At 50.1% G+C, this 15,306-nt stretch overlaps 1 protein-coding gene across 6 annotated transcripts in view; it reads left to right on the forward strand.

Annotated features, from left to right (window-relative positions):
- The window catches only part of PLCG2 (phospholipase C gamma 2), a 173,983-nt gene that overhangs the window by 118,418 nt on the left and 40,259 nt on the right, over positions 1 to 15,306 (forward strand). For all 6 annotated transcript variants that reach the window (XM_072819422.1, XM_072819419.1, XM_072819424.1 and 3 more), the window contains 9 exons: positions 258 to 426; positions 1,995 to 2,099; positions 3,063 to 3,152; positions 3,734 to 3,909; positions 5,516 to 5,716; positions 6,629 to 6,748; positions 11,446 to 11,626; positions 12,958 to 13,029; positions 14,884 to 14,993. In XM_072819422.1, coding sequence (XP_072675523.1) covers positions 258 to 426; positions 1,995 to 2,099; positions 3,063 to 3,152; positions 3,734 to 3,909; positions 5,516 to 5,716; positions 6,629 to 6,748; positions 11,446 to 11,626; positions 12,958 to 13,029; positions 14,884 to 14,993 — 1,224 coding nt within the window. The remainder of the gene's footprint in view (positions 1 to 257; positions 427 to 1,994; positions 2,100 to 3,062; positions 3,153 to 3,733; positions 3,910 to 5,515; positions 5,717 to 6,628; positions 6,749 to 11,445; positions 11,627 to 12,957; positions 13,030 to 14,883; positions 14,994 to 15,306) is intronic.

Genomic DNA, 15,306 nt, shown 5'->3' on the forward strand with positions numbered 1-15,306 from the left:
CCCCTCATCCCCGTGTGTCTGTCTGTCTGTCTGTCGCTCTCTCTCACACACACACACATACACACACACACCCCTACCTGCCTGGCCTCCATCCTCTGGTTCACTCCCAACAAGTCTTCAGCTGAGTGTTGGCGCCCCCTACAGGCCAAAAGCGCAAGTCCCTCCCTGGTTCTGGAGCCTGGAGGAGGCTGGTGCTGGGAAACCAGTGACCTCTGCCCTCCTTCCCGCTGAGCTGAGCTGGCTCCTCCTGCACACAGCTTCCCCGTGATCCTGTCCATCGAGGAGCACTGTTGCGTGGAGCAGCAGCGCCACATGGCCAGGGTGTTCAAGGAGGTGTTTGGCGACCAGCTGCTGACGAAGCCCACGGAGGCCAGTGCTGACCAGCTGCCCTCGCCCAGCCAGTTGCGGGAGAAGATCATCATCAAGGTGGGTGGTCTTGGGTGGCCTGACATTCAGGAGAGCCAGTGGCTCAGAGCACAGGCTCCTGGTTCCACCACATGGACTCACACCAGCTCTCCTTACTAACTCCCTGAGCGACCCTGGGCAAGGTCATTTAACCTCTAGGTACCTCTGTGTCCTCACTGGTCTTGGGAGGTTAATAGTAGAGCCTGCCTCATTGGCTGTGAGCATAATGTGAAGAAATGTGTGCAAAATGCTTAGGATTGCATCTGTCCTGTAGCAGGTGCTCTGTAACTATTAACTGTCATTCGTTGATTCTTTAGGCAAACCTCCAACATGCTCTGGTCTAAGTCAGGTCTCTGCTGGGGGTGTGCCATTGACCCGGGCTCCCCTCTGGCCCTCAGGAGCCCCCAGTCCACTGTGTGAGATGGGCATGGACTGGAGGTGGACAGTTGCCCCAAAAGGTTGTGTGTGCTTAATGTGATGAAGGAGGAGGTGCATGCCAAGTGCTGTGGGGAGAGATGAAGGATCAGCCATGCCTGAGAGTGCCAGGGATGCTGGGAAGGGGGGTGAGGTCTGGGGATCTGTATTACTAGGACAAAGAGACCAGATATACAGTGACTGAGAGCATAGAAGAGGTCATTTCTTCAAGTGTTCTAGACGGTCTGAGCTCTGTCTCACAAGGCTATCAGGGGACCTGGTATCCTCTTATCTTTTTTTTTTTTAATATTTTATTTATTTATTCATGAGAAACACAAAGAGAGAGAGAGGGAGAGGGAGAAGCAGGCCTGCTGGGAGCCTGATGTGGGACTTGATCCCAGGACCCTGGGATCATGACCTGAGCCGAAGGTAGATGCTCAACCACTGAGCCACCCAGGTGCCCCCCCAGAACCAATGTTTATAAATACTTGCCAGGGTGGGCGTCAGTACGCATCTGGATGAAGGTTGTTGTGGTCGCTGTCTTAGTCTTAAAGATGAGAACTATGAGAGTCAGAGAAGTATAACCACCTGCCTAGGGTCACCGAGCTGATAAAGCAGCTTTAATCTGCATATCCTGTGCGCAGTCCACAGCCCTGCAGTCTGGGCTGCCAGACTGGCTATTCTTGCCTTTCCCTCTGTGTGCCAGAGAATGTGGGACGTGCAGGCGGTATCACTGATCCACTGAATATTTACTGAGCACTTACTATCTGCCAAGCTACCAGAGGAGATTCAGCAGGGGACGACACAAAGTCCTGTCCTCATGGGGCCTATATTTTGTGGCAGGGAAGACAGAAGACCCAGACATAGATACACAAAGGGCCAAGAGTATGGAAAATAACTCTCAGGGATGAGAGAGTGACAGGGATAGGAAGGGAGGTGGGGGCTCTTTTTAGACCAAGTAGTTGGGGAGAGCTCACTGGAGGAGGGGACACTGAGCACAGAGCTGAATGTTGTGAGAGAGAAGGCAGGTGGAGAGAACAGGCAGTGCAAAGGCCCTGAGGTGGATGCTGTGGGTAGATGCTGGCTGGCTGGCTGATGTGGATGAATGCTTGCTAGCTCAAAGATCCTAAACTTGGGTCTTAAGGAGACAGGCTATGTGTATTTTTTCCCCTCAGCATAAGAAGCTGGGTCCCCGAGGGGACGTGGATGTCAACATGGAGGACAAGAAAGATGAGCACAAGCAACAGGGTGAACTGTATATGTGGGATTCCATCGACCAGGTGGGTCTCCTTGCACCCCTTCTCAGAGCCTCGAGCGCATCTGAGACCTACTAGAGAATTCTGAGAATATTCCTCTCACTCCCGTTTTGACCTTTTTTTTGTATCATTAATAGTTTACTTTGAAATAATTTTCTATTCCACATAGCATACTACACATTTACACATACACACAACAGATTTTTTTATATGGCCTTCACTCAGCTTCCCCAAACACTAACATAACATAACATAAACGTAACAACCAGAGTGTAATTACTGGAAATGAACTTTGGAGCAATACTACCAGGTGATCCATGGACCTTACCAGTTTGTCCTCTGATGTCCTTTTTCTGGCCCAAGGTTCAGTCCAGGATGGGAGAGTGCATCTGATTGTTCTAAGTCCTTAGTACCTTTCAGTCTAGGTACAAAACCTTATTTTGGTGAGAGGAATGCATTTTGAGTGCTAGTGCCACTTCTCACATCCCTTAACGTAACATACAAATCCATTTAGGTCTATTTTGAAATCTCTATTCTGACATCCTAGAAATAATGAAAATTATTAATGTTTAAAGAATTAAGTCACAGATGTTGAAGAGTCTCGAGACAAACTGGTTGGGAAATCCTGAAAGTCCTAAAACGCAGATGTAATAGAAAAAGACAGTCATGAAACCCCAAAAACATTGCCCTCCTTCATAAAAGGCTTCAAATTAAATAAATATGAACTAGAAATTTGATACTTAGTTGTATCTACCCTTAGACACACTGAATAAGAAAAGTCCTGAAAATGCCAAAAGAACCCAAAAATAGATATTTAGAGGAAACGTCTTGAAGGGAATTGAATTCCATGAAACCACCATAAACTCTACGAAAGTGGGAAAGGAGCATCCCTCGTAAATGCTGGGGTGATGCCAGGCAGGGCTCCTGGCCCCAGTGGTGTTGAGGGCAAAGGCTGAGGGGAGAGCTGATGCTGGGTTCCCTTTCTAGAAATGGACTCGGCACTACTGTGCCATCGCCGATGCCAAACTGTCTTTCAGCGATGACATTGAGCAGACTGCAGAAGAGGAGCTGCCCCAGGTAGGGGAGACCTCCTAACCCATCCTCTCTCCCATGGCCCATGGGCCAGACATCCTCAGCCCAAAGAGCTTCCTCTTTGGGTACCAGTGTCTGCCTGGCTTGAGCCAGCTCTTCTCTGATTGGCTGGCTGACCAACCAGTGAGCTTTGGGGGGGCTTTCCTGCTCTCTGAAGGGCCTGCTTGGCCTGTGCTCTGGGTGAGAGGGGAGGACATGTGGATGCTCTGGCCAGCCGGCTTCCCCACTTCCCTGCCCTCTCCTCTGGGGCTGCTGGCCGTCCTTGGTACTATTTCTTGAGTGCAGCCCTCAGGGCATTATGGCTCTCAGACTCCTTGTGCAATAGAGTCAAAACCTGTACCCGGGACCTCTTAGCCCATGTCTTCGGGCTTCAGGAGGACACCACCACCAGTGGTGGCAGGCAAGGGAGGGCAGTGGAAGCCATCTCTCTAGACCTCTTGGGGTGAGGGCAAGGTGAATCCAGCCTGTCTGCTGTTCAGCCCCCGAAGCCAGCATGCACAGAGAGACCAGTCTGGCCATGCTGGGGGGGTAGGTTTTTACAAACTCCTCGTCTCTTTGGGGCCCAGGACACACCCCCCACGGAGCTGCATTTTGGGGAGGAGTGGTTCCACAAGAAAGTAGAGAAGAGGACGAGTGCCGAGAAGCTGCTGCAGGAATACTGTGCAGAGACCGGGGGCAAGGATGGGACTTTCCTTGTGCGGGAGAGCAAGACCTTCCCCAATGACTACACCCTGTCCTTCTGGTAGGGGCATGCCACCTTCCCCTCGCAGCTGGCCGGGTGGGGGGCCTATATGGCAGGTTGTGTGATCGAGCTCAGGCCTAGACCCGAACCCCAGACTTCACTGAGGGATCCGTGCAGGGTGGGGTGGGCCAAGGCTGGTGAGGCTCGAAAAACTTAGCAGCAATCAAGATTAGTGATATTTCAATGCAATATTTTTTAAAAATTAGAGGTAGTGAAAAATCCACGATGAAGACATTATCATCAATGTTTTAAATAAAGACAGGATCTAACTCTGCACTAAAGACAATGTGGCCTCACTCACACCCCCACCCCCTCACTAGAGCAGGTGGCTGCCCCTGGGTAAGTCACTGAACCTCTTGAAATCTCCATTTCCTTGTCCCTAAAATAGAGATTCTAAAGGTGGCTTTATGGAGCTGTCTTGAGCTTCCTCACTCACTCACTTAGTACCTTCATTCATTAAAAGGTTTTTTTTTTTAAGATTTAAAAAATGTATTTATTCATAAGAGACACAGAGAGAGAGGCAGAGATATAGGCAGAGGGAGGAGTAGGCTCCCTGCATGGAGCCTGATGCAGGACTCGATCCCAGGACCCCAGGATTACCACCTGAGCCAAAGGCAGACGCTCAACCCCTGAGCCACTCAGGCGCCCTCATTCATTAAAGGGTGTTGGTTGAGTGATTGCTCTGTGCTGGGTGCAGGAATCAGACAGACGGGATGTCCTGATGGAGATTAAGTCTGGTCAGGGAGATCATGAAAAAGGAATCAATGATCTATAATTGTAGCTGTGATAAGTGCAGTGAGAAAAGTGGTAGACGTTCTAGAAGTCCGTAAGAGAGGGAAGGTAACGTCAAGGGCGGCAGTGATCAGGGAAGACTTCCTGTAAGAAGTGGTGTTTAAATGAAGACTGGAGGGGATCCCTGGGTGGCTCAGCGGTTTGGCGCCTGCCTTTGGCCCAGGGCGTGATCCTGGGGTCCCAGGATCGAGTCCGGCATCGGGCTCCCGGCATGGAGCCTGCTTCTCTCTCTGCCTGTGTTCCTGCCTCTCTCTATCATAAATAAATAAATAAATCTTTAAAAAAAAATAAATGAAGACTGAAGATTATAACATTATAACAGCATACGGCTACGGCTATAAAACACTGACAGCTAACACCTACAGGATGCTTGCCACGTGCCAGGCGGCATTCTAGGCACATTTTGTGTGTGATCAGTCCTCAGGACAGCTCAGTGGGGACGGACCGCAAAGATGATAATGTGGAGGCCCGGAGAGGACAGGCCGCTTGGTTCAGGGTCATTCAGCACATAAAGGGCCGCGTCAGGATTTACCCCTAGGCCATCTGGCTCCAGAGTAGGAGTTATGAAAGTGAATGTAGGTGGGGGAGGTAGGTAGAATGTTCTGGAATCCATGTTAAAGGACCAGCCTGTGCCAAAGCCCGAGCCTGTTCTAAGAGCAGAGGGAGGGCTTTGGGGCCACACACGGTGCCTACCCGTCATGGCCCTGGCTGCAAATCTGGCCACCCACCACCCCCACCCCCACCCCCACCCCCACCCTGGTGCGGGGAGGGCCAGGGGGCCCGGCCTGGGGGCTCATGTCATCTCTCCCTCCAGGCGGTCCGGCCGCGTCCAGCACTGCCGGATCCGTTCCACCGTGGAGGGGGGCACCATGAAGTACTTCCTGACTGACAACGTCATGTTCACCAGCATCTACGCCCTCATCCAGCACTACCGCGAGACCCACCTGCGCTGCGCCGAGTTCGAGCTGCGGCTCACCGACCCTGTGCCCAACCCCAACCCCCACGAGTCCAAGCCGTACGTGTGCCCGTGCTCTCGGGGCCGCCGACCTCAGGCACTGACCCCACGGGTTTAGGGGGTGCAGACACCCCCACGGGCTGTGTTCACCCATCAGAAAAGCCAGCCTTGTGGGTCCCCTGGGATCTCTTCAGCCCCCTGGACGGCCAGTCCCCAAGCACCTGCTCTACTTTCTCTTGCCCTCTGCCTCCCCCTGCCTTTCTTCTACTTTACCGTCACCGTCCTGCACTCTTGGCTTTGATTTTCAAAGGGGAGTGTTGGCCGGTGAGAACTTTCTGCTTGTCGAGGCTCATTCCTGTTCGTTGTGAAAGTGAACAAGAAGAAAGTCACTGTGCAGATTTCCCCTTCATTTTGTTATCGAGTAAAATGTATACAAGTTATGCCTTGCAAGGGGCTAACCAACTCTGGAAATAAGAGGGGGAAACTATGTTTAAGCAGAAGGCTGCTAAAATGTGCATTTCTGACAAGCCTTGTAGCTTCCAGCAGCTTTCTTACTTTCGTCTGTATTCGTACAGATGGCCTTTTAAAATTTGCTGTTTCATATCTTTAAAAGTAACCAAGGACGAGCCAAACAAAAAGACCTTCCCAAAACACTATTCTCTGTGTTCTCTGCCACCGATTTTCTGAGACTCTCCACAGTGACTGATGCTGGCCCTAAGTTAGGTGGATGGGGGCAGGGGATGGGGTACAGTCTCTCATGCTCCCAGAAGACCCACTGTGTGAATGCTTTAGCTGAGCTACATCTTGGTGGTCTTTTAAAAAATTGCTGTCTTGAATGGTGTTTTGGGGTGGGGAGGCCCTCTGTGTAATTTCCACAGTGGTTTCTGGGACCCCCTTCCAGGCAGCATCAGAGCCCAGGGCTTCCTCCTCCCTGGGTGGCCCTCTCACCTGGCTGTCCTCTTTGGGCTGCAGGTGGTACTACGACGGGCTGAGCCGTGGGGAGGCAGAGGACATGCTAATGAGGGTGCCCCGGGACGGCGCCTTCCTGATCCGGAGGCGAGAAGGTACCGATTCCTACGCCATCACCTTCAGGTGAGTGGGCGGGCCGGAGCCTGCACATGTTCGCCAGCGGGGGCCTGGGAAGGACAGGTGTGTTGGGGGGAGGGGCTGCAGGTGGAGATGTGCCTCCGCGTCCACTCCCAGAGGGTCAGTAGTGATGATGATGGCAGTGGTGATAGCAAAAGCGGCCTCCGCTGATGGGAGCTTTCAGCATCTGGGGCACTGGTCTGCGTTCTTGAGAGTAGCATGTGTTAACACGTTCTATCTTCCAGCAACTTGATGACTTTGATCCTTATTGTTCAGAGGAGGAAACTGAGGCATAGAGAGGTTAAGTAACTTGCTGAAGCATGCAGCCAGGAAGTGGTGGAGTTGGGATTTGAACCCAGGCAGCCCAGGTCGATGATGTTACAGACCTGTTGTCCTACCATCTGCACTTGCCACTCAGCTCGAGCAGAAGGAAGGCCATATGGACCAACCATCTCTAGGACTGTGATTCTCCACTTTAATTCCACCCCAAGACCCCTGATGCTTCCAGTTTCAGTGTTTGGGGGGGGTTCAGACCCAGTTCATCACACTGTCCCTCCGTCTCCTCTACCCCAGTGCATTGGGGTGTATTGAGTTCCTAACTAATGTTCCAGACACTGGGCTACCTTTGAGGCTTCATCTGGCTGAGTGCTTTATTGTAGCCCACGAGGGGGAGATCCGGCACTACATGTAAGGAAAGGAAAGCCCAGAGAGGCTAAGCTACCTGTCTAGTGCCACACAGCCTAGTCCTGGCCCAGGGGAGAATCTCAGACTTGGGTTTCTCCATGTTCAAAGCCTGCTTTCTTCACTGTGAGGTCTTAAGAGGCTTCTGGGTCGAGCCTACGGATGTTTTGCTCAGCCTGCATTGTTATGTTGAATACCTGAGAAATTTCTCTTGAAATTTTAGATTTCTTCTTAGGAAAACTGGGAAGAAGTGGAAGCTCTGGACCCACTTTTGCAAGTGGTGGTGATAGTTACCAGCTGCACAGTAGGGGCTCTGATGGCGCCAGGGCTGCTCTGGTTCCTTCCATTCCTATTGCCCTGGTGCCTCCCCCATGGTGACCCTGCCAGGCCGTTCCCCCCCTCCACCCCCCGCCACCTTGGGCATTTGGGTCTGCCCCCCTCCCCCCATTATTCCTGCCTTCTCAGGTGAGTGGGTGGTGGTGGCAGTGATGGTTGTTATCATTGCCATTGACTGAAGACCCACTGTGTGTAGCTACAGCCAGGGTGGCTCTTCGGTGTTTTGTGCTCCCAGCAGGGTGGCACTGGACTACTTGGCCTTGGTGCCTCTGCCCTTTGCCCAGAGCTCTTGGTGGTGCCTCCACCTCTCAGATGGGATTGGGCATGTTTAATGAGCATCTGTTTTACCAGCCACCGTGTTGGAGATGGAGTGGTGGTGTAGTTCTGTTGATCAGTCAGGATGCTTTTGGGTGCAAGTGACAGAAGCTAAACTCATTGGCCAAGTGAGCATAAAAGGTGGCATTTATTGGCAACTAGCTGACATGCTCAATAGGTGAACTGGCTTCCAACAGGCCTGGATCCACGCTTCACCTGGCAGTCCTCAGAAGACTGGTTCTGTGTGTCTAGGTGCTGCTCTCCGTTGGCTTCACCTTAGGTGCCAGGACAGCATCTAGTAGAAAAGATGAGTCCTGTGATACATCCATCCCACTGATCCCTGCTTGAGCTGGGTGTCATGGTTCTGATTGGGTACCTTCAGGCTGACCATCAGTTGCAGTCACTTCCCTGGAACCATGTGGATGAAGATGGGATCCTCAGATTGATGCTTGATTTTATATGTCCACCATTCTGTTTGCGCATCTGTCCTCCCCATGAGATTGGTGGTACCCTAAAAGCTGGAGTTTTTAAATTTTAGAGATCGGTAAATGTTCAAATGTTCAGTGAACATCTACTATGTACCAAGTTCTGTGCTGGGCTCCAAAAAATACAGAAGTGATAAAAACCACCTAGTCATTGCTCTCATGAGGTCAATAATCTGCTGAGAACAAGAGATGTCCTGTTAGTCGCAAGTGTTTGTTTTGAAAAACAAAACAAAACAAAACAAGTGTTTGTTTTGAGCAGTTCCCTCTACCAAGCGTTGGCTTGCCAACAGCAGGTGGTCAGTACATGCTGGCTGAATGAGCCAGTGACGAGGTCATGGTGTCTCAAAGAGGGAGGAGGAGAAGGCTCTTTGCATTGTGTTGGGATGGTGAATGTCCCTGGTCTCCACCCATGCATGCCTGTTGGGGGAACTTGGTCATTGTAATAGTCACAAATGACCCTCCTCCCACTGCCTGGACACACAGACTCTTTCAAACTCACTGTGGTCAAGGTGTGGGGTGGGTGTCACTGTTCTCCACTGAGAATTGTTGCTTAGAGTGGGTCAGGCTCATAAACACATTGTCGTGAGATTGTGCGGTAAGTGCCATGGAGAGTGGTCAGAGGGAGACTGAGGGTGAGCAGGAGCTCCAGGGGAACCAGGTGGGGATGTGTTCCAGGCAGAGGGAGAGCATAGGTCTGCAGGGATCTTCCCTCCCTCTCCTCCTCCCCAGTATCTTTGGAGTACCTTTCTGTGCCAGGTGCTGTTCTAGGCTCTGAGAACAGAGACTGAACTTCTGGGTAGATCTCTACAAGAGAAGACAAGTGTCTGCCTTCAAGTCCATGCAGAGAGATGAAGCTACTATCTAGGTGTGATCAGTGGGAAGCGGGCCTCAGGGGGACATGGGAGCAGGGGCTGCTTGGCAGAGCTGAATAAGAGCTCGGGTCACAGCGTCCACAGGCTTGTAGTAGCCAGGTGGCTGGAAAGTGCAGTTCACACTCAGCCGTTCCTGTCTCCCTTTTTGATTTTTCTCTTGCCAAAGAAGCTCATTCTGGCTTGACCTTGGTTATATTTTCCTAACCATTTATTTATCAAGTACCCTCGGGGTGCTGGACACATCCTGGAGGGCTTACCCTGGGCTGTCAGATGGCGGTCCTAACACTTGCCATGAGACTGGAACTCTCAATGCTTGGCACTGTGGACAGGGAAGCAAAGTTTCACTCAGGTTACCAGAAGGAACCAGACCCTGACCCACACTCTTTTTTTTAAATAAAGATTTTATTTATTTATTGATGATAGACACAGAGAGAGACAGAGACACAGGCAGAGGGAAAAGCAGGCTCCCTGCGGGGAGCCCAGTGCGAGACTCGATCCCAGGACCCCGGGATCACGCCTTGAGCCAAAGGCAGATGCTCAACCACTGAGCCACCTTGTGCCCTGACCCACACTCTTTAATTAACCTCAATACGCTAGAGCCTCCTTGCCCAAGGGAGCTTTTGTAAAAAGTTTAAAATTTCTTAATTATGTAAATATATTCTTAGAAAAAATTAAGACATTGCAGTAAAGGCTAAGCCCCTCATTGCCCTTCTCATCTGGGTCCTTGTCTTAGTAGAAAGCAGTTTTCTAACTGGTGTCTCCATGTGGACCTCAAAAAAAAGACCTCCATGTATATGATGTACCTGTGGAAAATACAGTGCCATTTTATGTGTGGGAATTCCTTTGCATTAAAAAAAAATACCAATGGGATCATACTGTAGTTTCATATTGTAACTTGTCTATTCAGCAGTGTTTTTGTTGTTTTTTTTTTAAGAGAAATACTTAATAAAATATCCGTGCAAATAAGCCACTGAGGCAGAAATGTAGCACTTTTTTTTACAGGACATATTGAAGAAATGGCTTAACAGGATATGTTTTTTAAAGCAAAAAGTGTCTTTAAGGTGCAGAGTTTTTATATCTATGTATTTGAGAGACAGAGCACAAGCTTGAGAAAGGAGGCCTCACGCCCAGCACGGAGCCCAACAACAGCACTCGATCTCACCACCCTGAGATCATGACCTGAGCTGAAATCAAGAGTCAGGTGGTAAACCAACTGAGCCACCCAGGCATCCCTTTAACATGCAAAAATTTTAAAAGATGAATAGTTCACCCATGGTAATTATGCCTTTATACATTTTAAGAAGATGCTCTTTGGCTGTAAAGTTAGGGTCAAAATTGACTTTCCCAAATGTTTCTATTCTTGCTGATAAAAGCTAGTATTTTTTTTGATACAAGAGATATCAATAGGATGAGGCAATAAAAGATTGGTTTGCTTTTTGGGGAAAAAAAATTCCATGGTTGTTGTAGCTGGGCCACTGAAGATAAGATTTGGGCATCAAATGGCAGTCTTCTAGAGGAGAGATCAGCAGACATTTCCTGTAAAGGACCAGAGGATAAATATCGTAGGCCTTGCGAGCTGTGTGGCTTCTGTTGTAGCTACTCAGCTCTGCCGCTGTAGGGTGAGCGGCCACAGGCCACACGGAAATGGATGAACGTGGCTGTGTTTCAATAAAACTTTACTTATAAAAGTGAGGGTGGAAGGGGGTATAGAGTGTGGACTAGATTTGGCCCTTGGTCGTTGTTTGCAGAGCCTGACCTGGACACCAGGACTTTCCCAAAGTCAAGTCCTGTAATTGGGGGGCGGGGAGCGGGCTGACAAGAGGAGCTGGTGGTTGAGTCACTTAGTATTTTTGTAAGAAACAGCTTTGTATTCTGTAGGACGACTCAACCTTGTTTATATATCTGGTCCCCTGAGGATGGGTAACTAGGTTGTTTCTCATTAGTGGAGCTCATATAACAACTGTTTGGTTTTTTGGATTTTGGTTGTCAGCCTGTGTGGTCTTTCCCCCTCCAGGGCCAGGGGCAAGGTGAAGCACTGCCGCATTCACCGGGATGGCCAGCACTTTGTGCTGGGGACCTCTGCCTACTTCGAGAGCCTCGTGGAGCTAGTCAGCTACTACGAAAAGCACGCGCTCTACCGAAAAATGCGACTGCGCTACCCCGTGACGCCTGAGCTCCTGGAGCGCTACAATATGGTAGGTGGCTGAACTCACTGTGGTTTGGTGGAAGGTCACTCACCTGCCTGTTCATTCAGTACTTTCCTGAGCACTTACTGCATGTCCTAGGTCCTAGGGACAGAGACCCTGCCTTCATGCTGCTTCCAGTCTAGTGTAGGGGAGACACCATAAATGAGATAAATTTAAAACAACAACAACAGATGTGTTAGATGGTGACACATACTATAGAGAAAAACTGGGTAGGTGGAGACATGGATACACGATGCTGTAGTTCTGGAAGGGTGCTCTGGAAGGAACTTCCTGGGAAGGAAGTGTTTGAACAATGCTAGAGTTGGTGAAGGAGTACTCCATGCAGCCATAGAGCAGAAGGAGAACAGCAAGTGCAAAGGTCCTGGGTCCTATGCCTGGAGTCACAGAAGAAGCCAGTGTGGCCAGCATTGAGTGAGCCAGAATGCGGGTAGATCTCATTAAGGACAGGGCTCACAGAGGACTGCATGGTGCTGGCCAGGCCCCTGGGAGACGCTGGCTTCTATTCTGAGCCACTGGAGGGTTCTGAGCAGAGATCAGACCTGATCTGATTACCACGTCTCCATTCCCTGTCACATGGATTCATTAATGTCTTGAAAAGAGATCCAGGGTACACCAGCCATGGGCCAGGCCTGATTCTAGCTCCTGCAAGTGTGGTGGACCATAGCCTACCTTGGGAAATTGAGGTTCTGGGCAGGGGAGCTGACACCTAAAGATGACGTCCCGGGCTGCGCGGATTCAGCGAAGCAGATAGGACCGGCAAGGTGCTGCTGGGGACTGCAGCCGGCAGGTCGGAGGTGGCCTCCTCGGGGGGCTAGAACCGAAGCCCAAGCCTGACAGGGAGCGGCGGGGCTGGGGGAGGCTGGGGGCAAGTTGGTTCTGGGGTGAGGGAGCGGCTGTGGCACAAGCCCGGGGATGACTCAGAGGCAGTGACAGAGAAGGAGAGAGGGCAGGTGTGCTGGTAGGTGCGTCCCCTGTCTGGGTTTGCGGCCTGTGCCCGTTTCCAGCCATCGACAGGGCCTGGGGGTCCGGAGACCCGGAGTGGCTCTAGCGCGCCGCCGGCTCTCAGCGTGTGTGCTGTAGCGAGGGAGCGTGGTGCCTGGCACAGAGAAGGACAGCACAGGGGTCTCTCTCATTTGGGGTGCAGTTTCCAAGTTTTGGGGGGCTTTTTAAATGGCTTCTTTCCATCTCTACGAAGAGGCATGAGTGGACTGGGAGATTTCCACTCTTATGCCAGGGGGTGGCCTAGAAGCCTTGTTCTGTGCACCCCCCCCCACCGCGAACTTGGATGCTTCCATTTATTTTGCTTTGTTCTTTTTCAGGAAAGAGATATAAACTCCCTCTATGACGTCAGCAGAATGTATGTGGATCCCAGTGAGATCAATCCTTCTATGGTACAGTGCCACCCGCCCCCTTCATACCATTACCTGGTCCCTGCCGCACCCCCCAACCCCACAGCATTACAGGGCAAGGGAACTTCTGGGCAAACTTGCCTCCTCCCAATTTATTTTTAAATTAAATTAAATTATTTTATTTTTAAATTAAATTATTATTATTTTTTTTTTTAGAAGAAATGATTGACAGTGTGACATCTAGTTTCAGGAAAGAGGTTAATAGAATTCCACGTGAAAGCGACTGTGCCTTGCTAAAAAATTCTGAGGTTTGATGAACCACCTTTGGGCCAAACGACTTCTAATTAAAAATCTTTCAAATGTTTCTTGCTCACTGACAGAGCCTGTGGTGTTTATAAATTCTGTTTGGTTCACCGACCTCCTTGCAGTGTGCACGTTATCTCCTGTTCCCACCCTGGCTGGTGTGTGATTTCACGCAGGTGGGGGTGGGTTTTTGCTCTTGGCCCCCAGCTCCTCCTCGCTCTGGTTCCAGCTCACTCGTAGTTGGAGCCTGCAGAGGAAGAACGATAGTGAATTTTCTGTTGGGGGGAGGGTGCATCTGGTGCACCGTTCACGTACCCCTTCTTGTTAAGGAAGGGGCCCTGCTCGTGGGCTCTGGGGATATCCAGAGATGAATTTTTCTTTCTTTCCCCATCTTTTTTTTTTTTTTTTTTTAATTTATGGTCCTCGGCTAATGCCAGTCCCTCCCAGCAAGAAATGAAGACTTGGAAGGATGTGGGCAAGTGGAGTGTGTGTGTGAAATGATGAGGAGACTTTTATTAGAAGTAAAGAAGGCATTGGTAGCGAGGCTGACAGGGCTGCCTGTCAGCTGGATGTCCAGGATGGTAGAGACTGGTAAACTGAGGAACTCACACCCCATCTTAAGGGCAGCTACGTATATCCTGTTTGCCTGCAACTGCTGCCTTTCCAGAGAGCAGGCCAGGTCTCCTGGTTTCTCCCAGCAAGCCAATAATCTGAATATTTTATGTGAATTCTCCCCATTTCTAAATCCTGGCAACTAACCCAAGTGATAGAGAAAACTTCCAAGCACTAAGTGAGACAAGTAAAACACGATGGTAGTTGACTTTGATAGCAAGCTGCCAGACTGTGGTGAGTGCCTCAAAATAAAATCATTGCTATTATTGTGATTGAAAATCGTTTAACCATTAAAAAAAAAAAAAAACCTACTTTGAAAACAAGGCAAATAGCCCTGGTCTCTATATGCTCACTCCATCACTGTCTCACTCCATTCCTGGGTCTTTGCCTGCACAGAGATCTCTTCTACAGTTGTCCACCCCACCTATCCACACCTGCCATTTTTCTGTTTCATTCACCCTTCGCTTGGTCCTGTGTGGGTTTCTCCATTGCTGATTTTCTTCGTGACCATTCTTACTGAAACTGGTGAGCCGAGTACTTTAGGTGACACACGTGCATTACAATTTTAACTTAAAGAATGTTTTTTAAAATTAATGAATTTGAGAGCGAGAGTGGGAACATAAGCAGGGAGGAACAGAGGGAGAAGGAGAGGGAGCCCCGTGGGGACTCGATCCCTCGACTCCAGGATCATGACCTGAGCCAAAGGCAGATGCTTAACCAACTGAGTCACTCAGGTGCTCCTCAACTGATTTATTTCTGAGCTCAGCCACTTAACAGCTGGTTGACCTTGGGCCAATCCCCATCCCTGCTCCCTGGTGACTTTGGGGCTCCTTTGCAGTGCAGTGCCAGCCCTTTGCCAGCAGATGGCACCGTAACATTGGGCTGAAGCCTCCTGTTCCCTAATGAGAACCGAGGCAGATGCCTCTCCCTGCTTCTGTGGCCCAGCCTGACCTTCTCCTTCTTGTGTTCCCCCTCCGAAAGCCTCAGAGAACCGTGAAAGCTCTGTATGACTACAAAGCCAAGCGAAGCGATGAGCTGAGTTTCTGCCGTGGGGCCCTCATTCACAACGTCTCGAAGGAGCCCTGGGGCTGGTAAGGCTGAGGGGGGCTGGGCCTCTTGGAGGATGAACTTGACCTCTCCCTTCTTGCAGGTGAGGCTCAGGTGCTAGCTGAGCTCTGAACTCCTTTCTCTGCTGTTCTGGGCTGGCTTTGTACCTTCACTGAGAAGGTGGCTTGATACATACTCTATTCAGAAAAGCAGTTAAGAACCATCTTTCGTATCCTGTTCTATGCTATTTTATTTTATTTTTTATTTTTTTTATAATAAATTTATTTTTTATTGGTGTTCAGTTTGCCAACTTAGAGAATAACACCCAGTGCTCATCCCATCAAGTGCCCCCCTCAG

This window comes from Canis lupus, chromosome 3, assembly GCF_048164855.1.
Source record: "Canis lupus baileyi chromosome 3, mCanLup2.hap1, whole genome shotgun sequence".
NCBI lineage: Eukaryota > Metazoa > Chordata > Mammalia > Carnivora > Canidae > Canis > Canis lupus.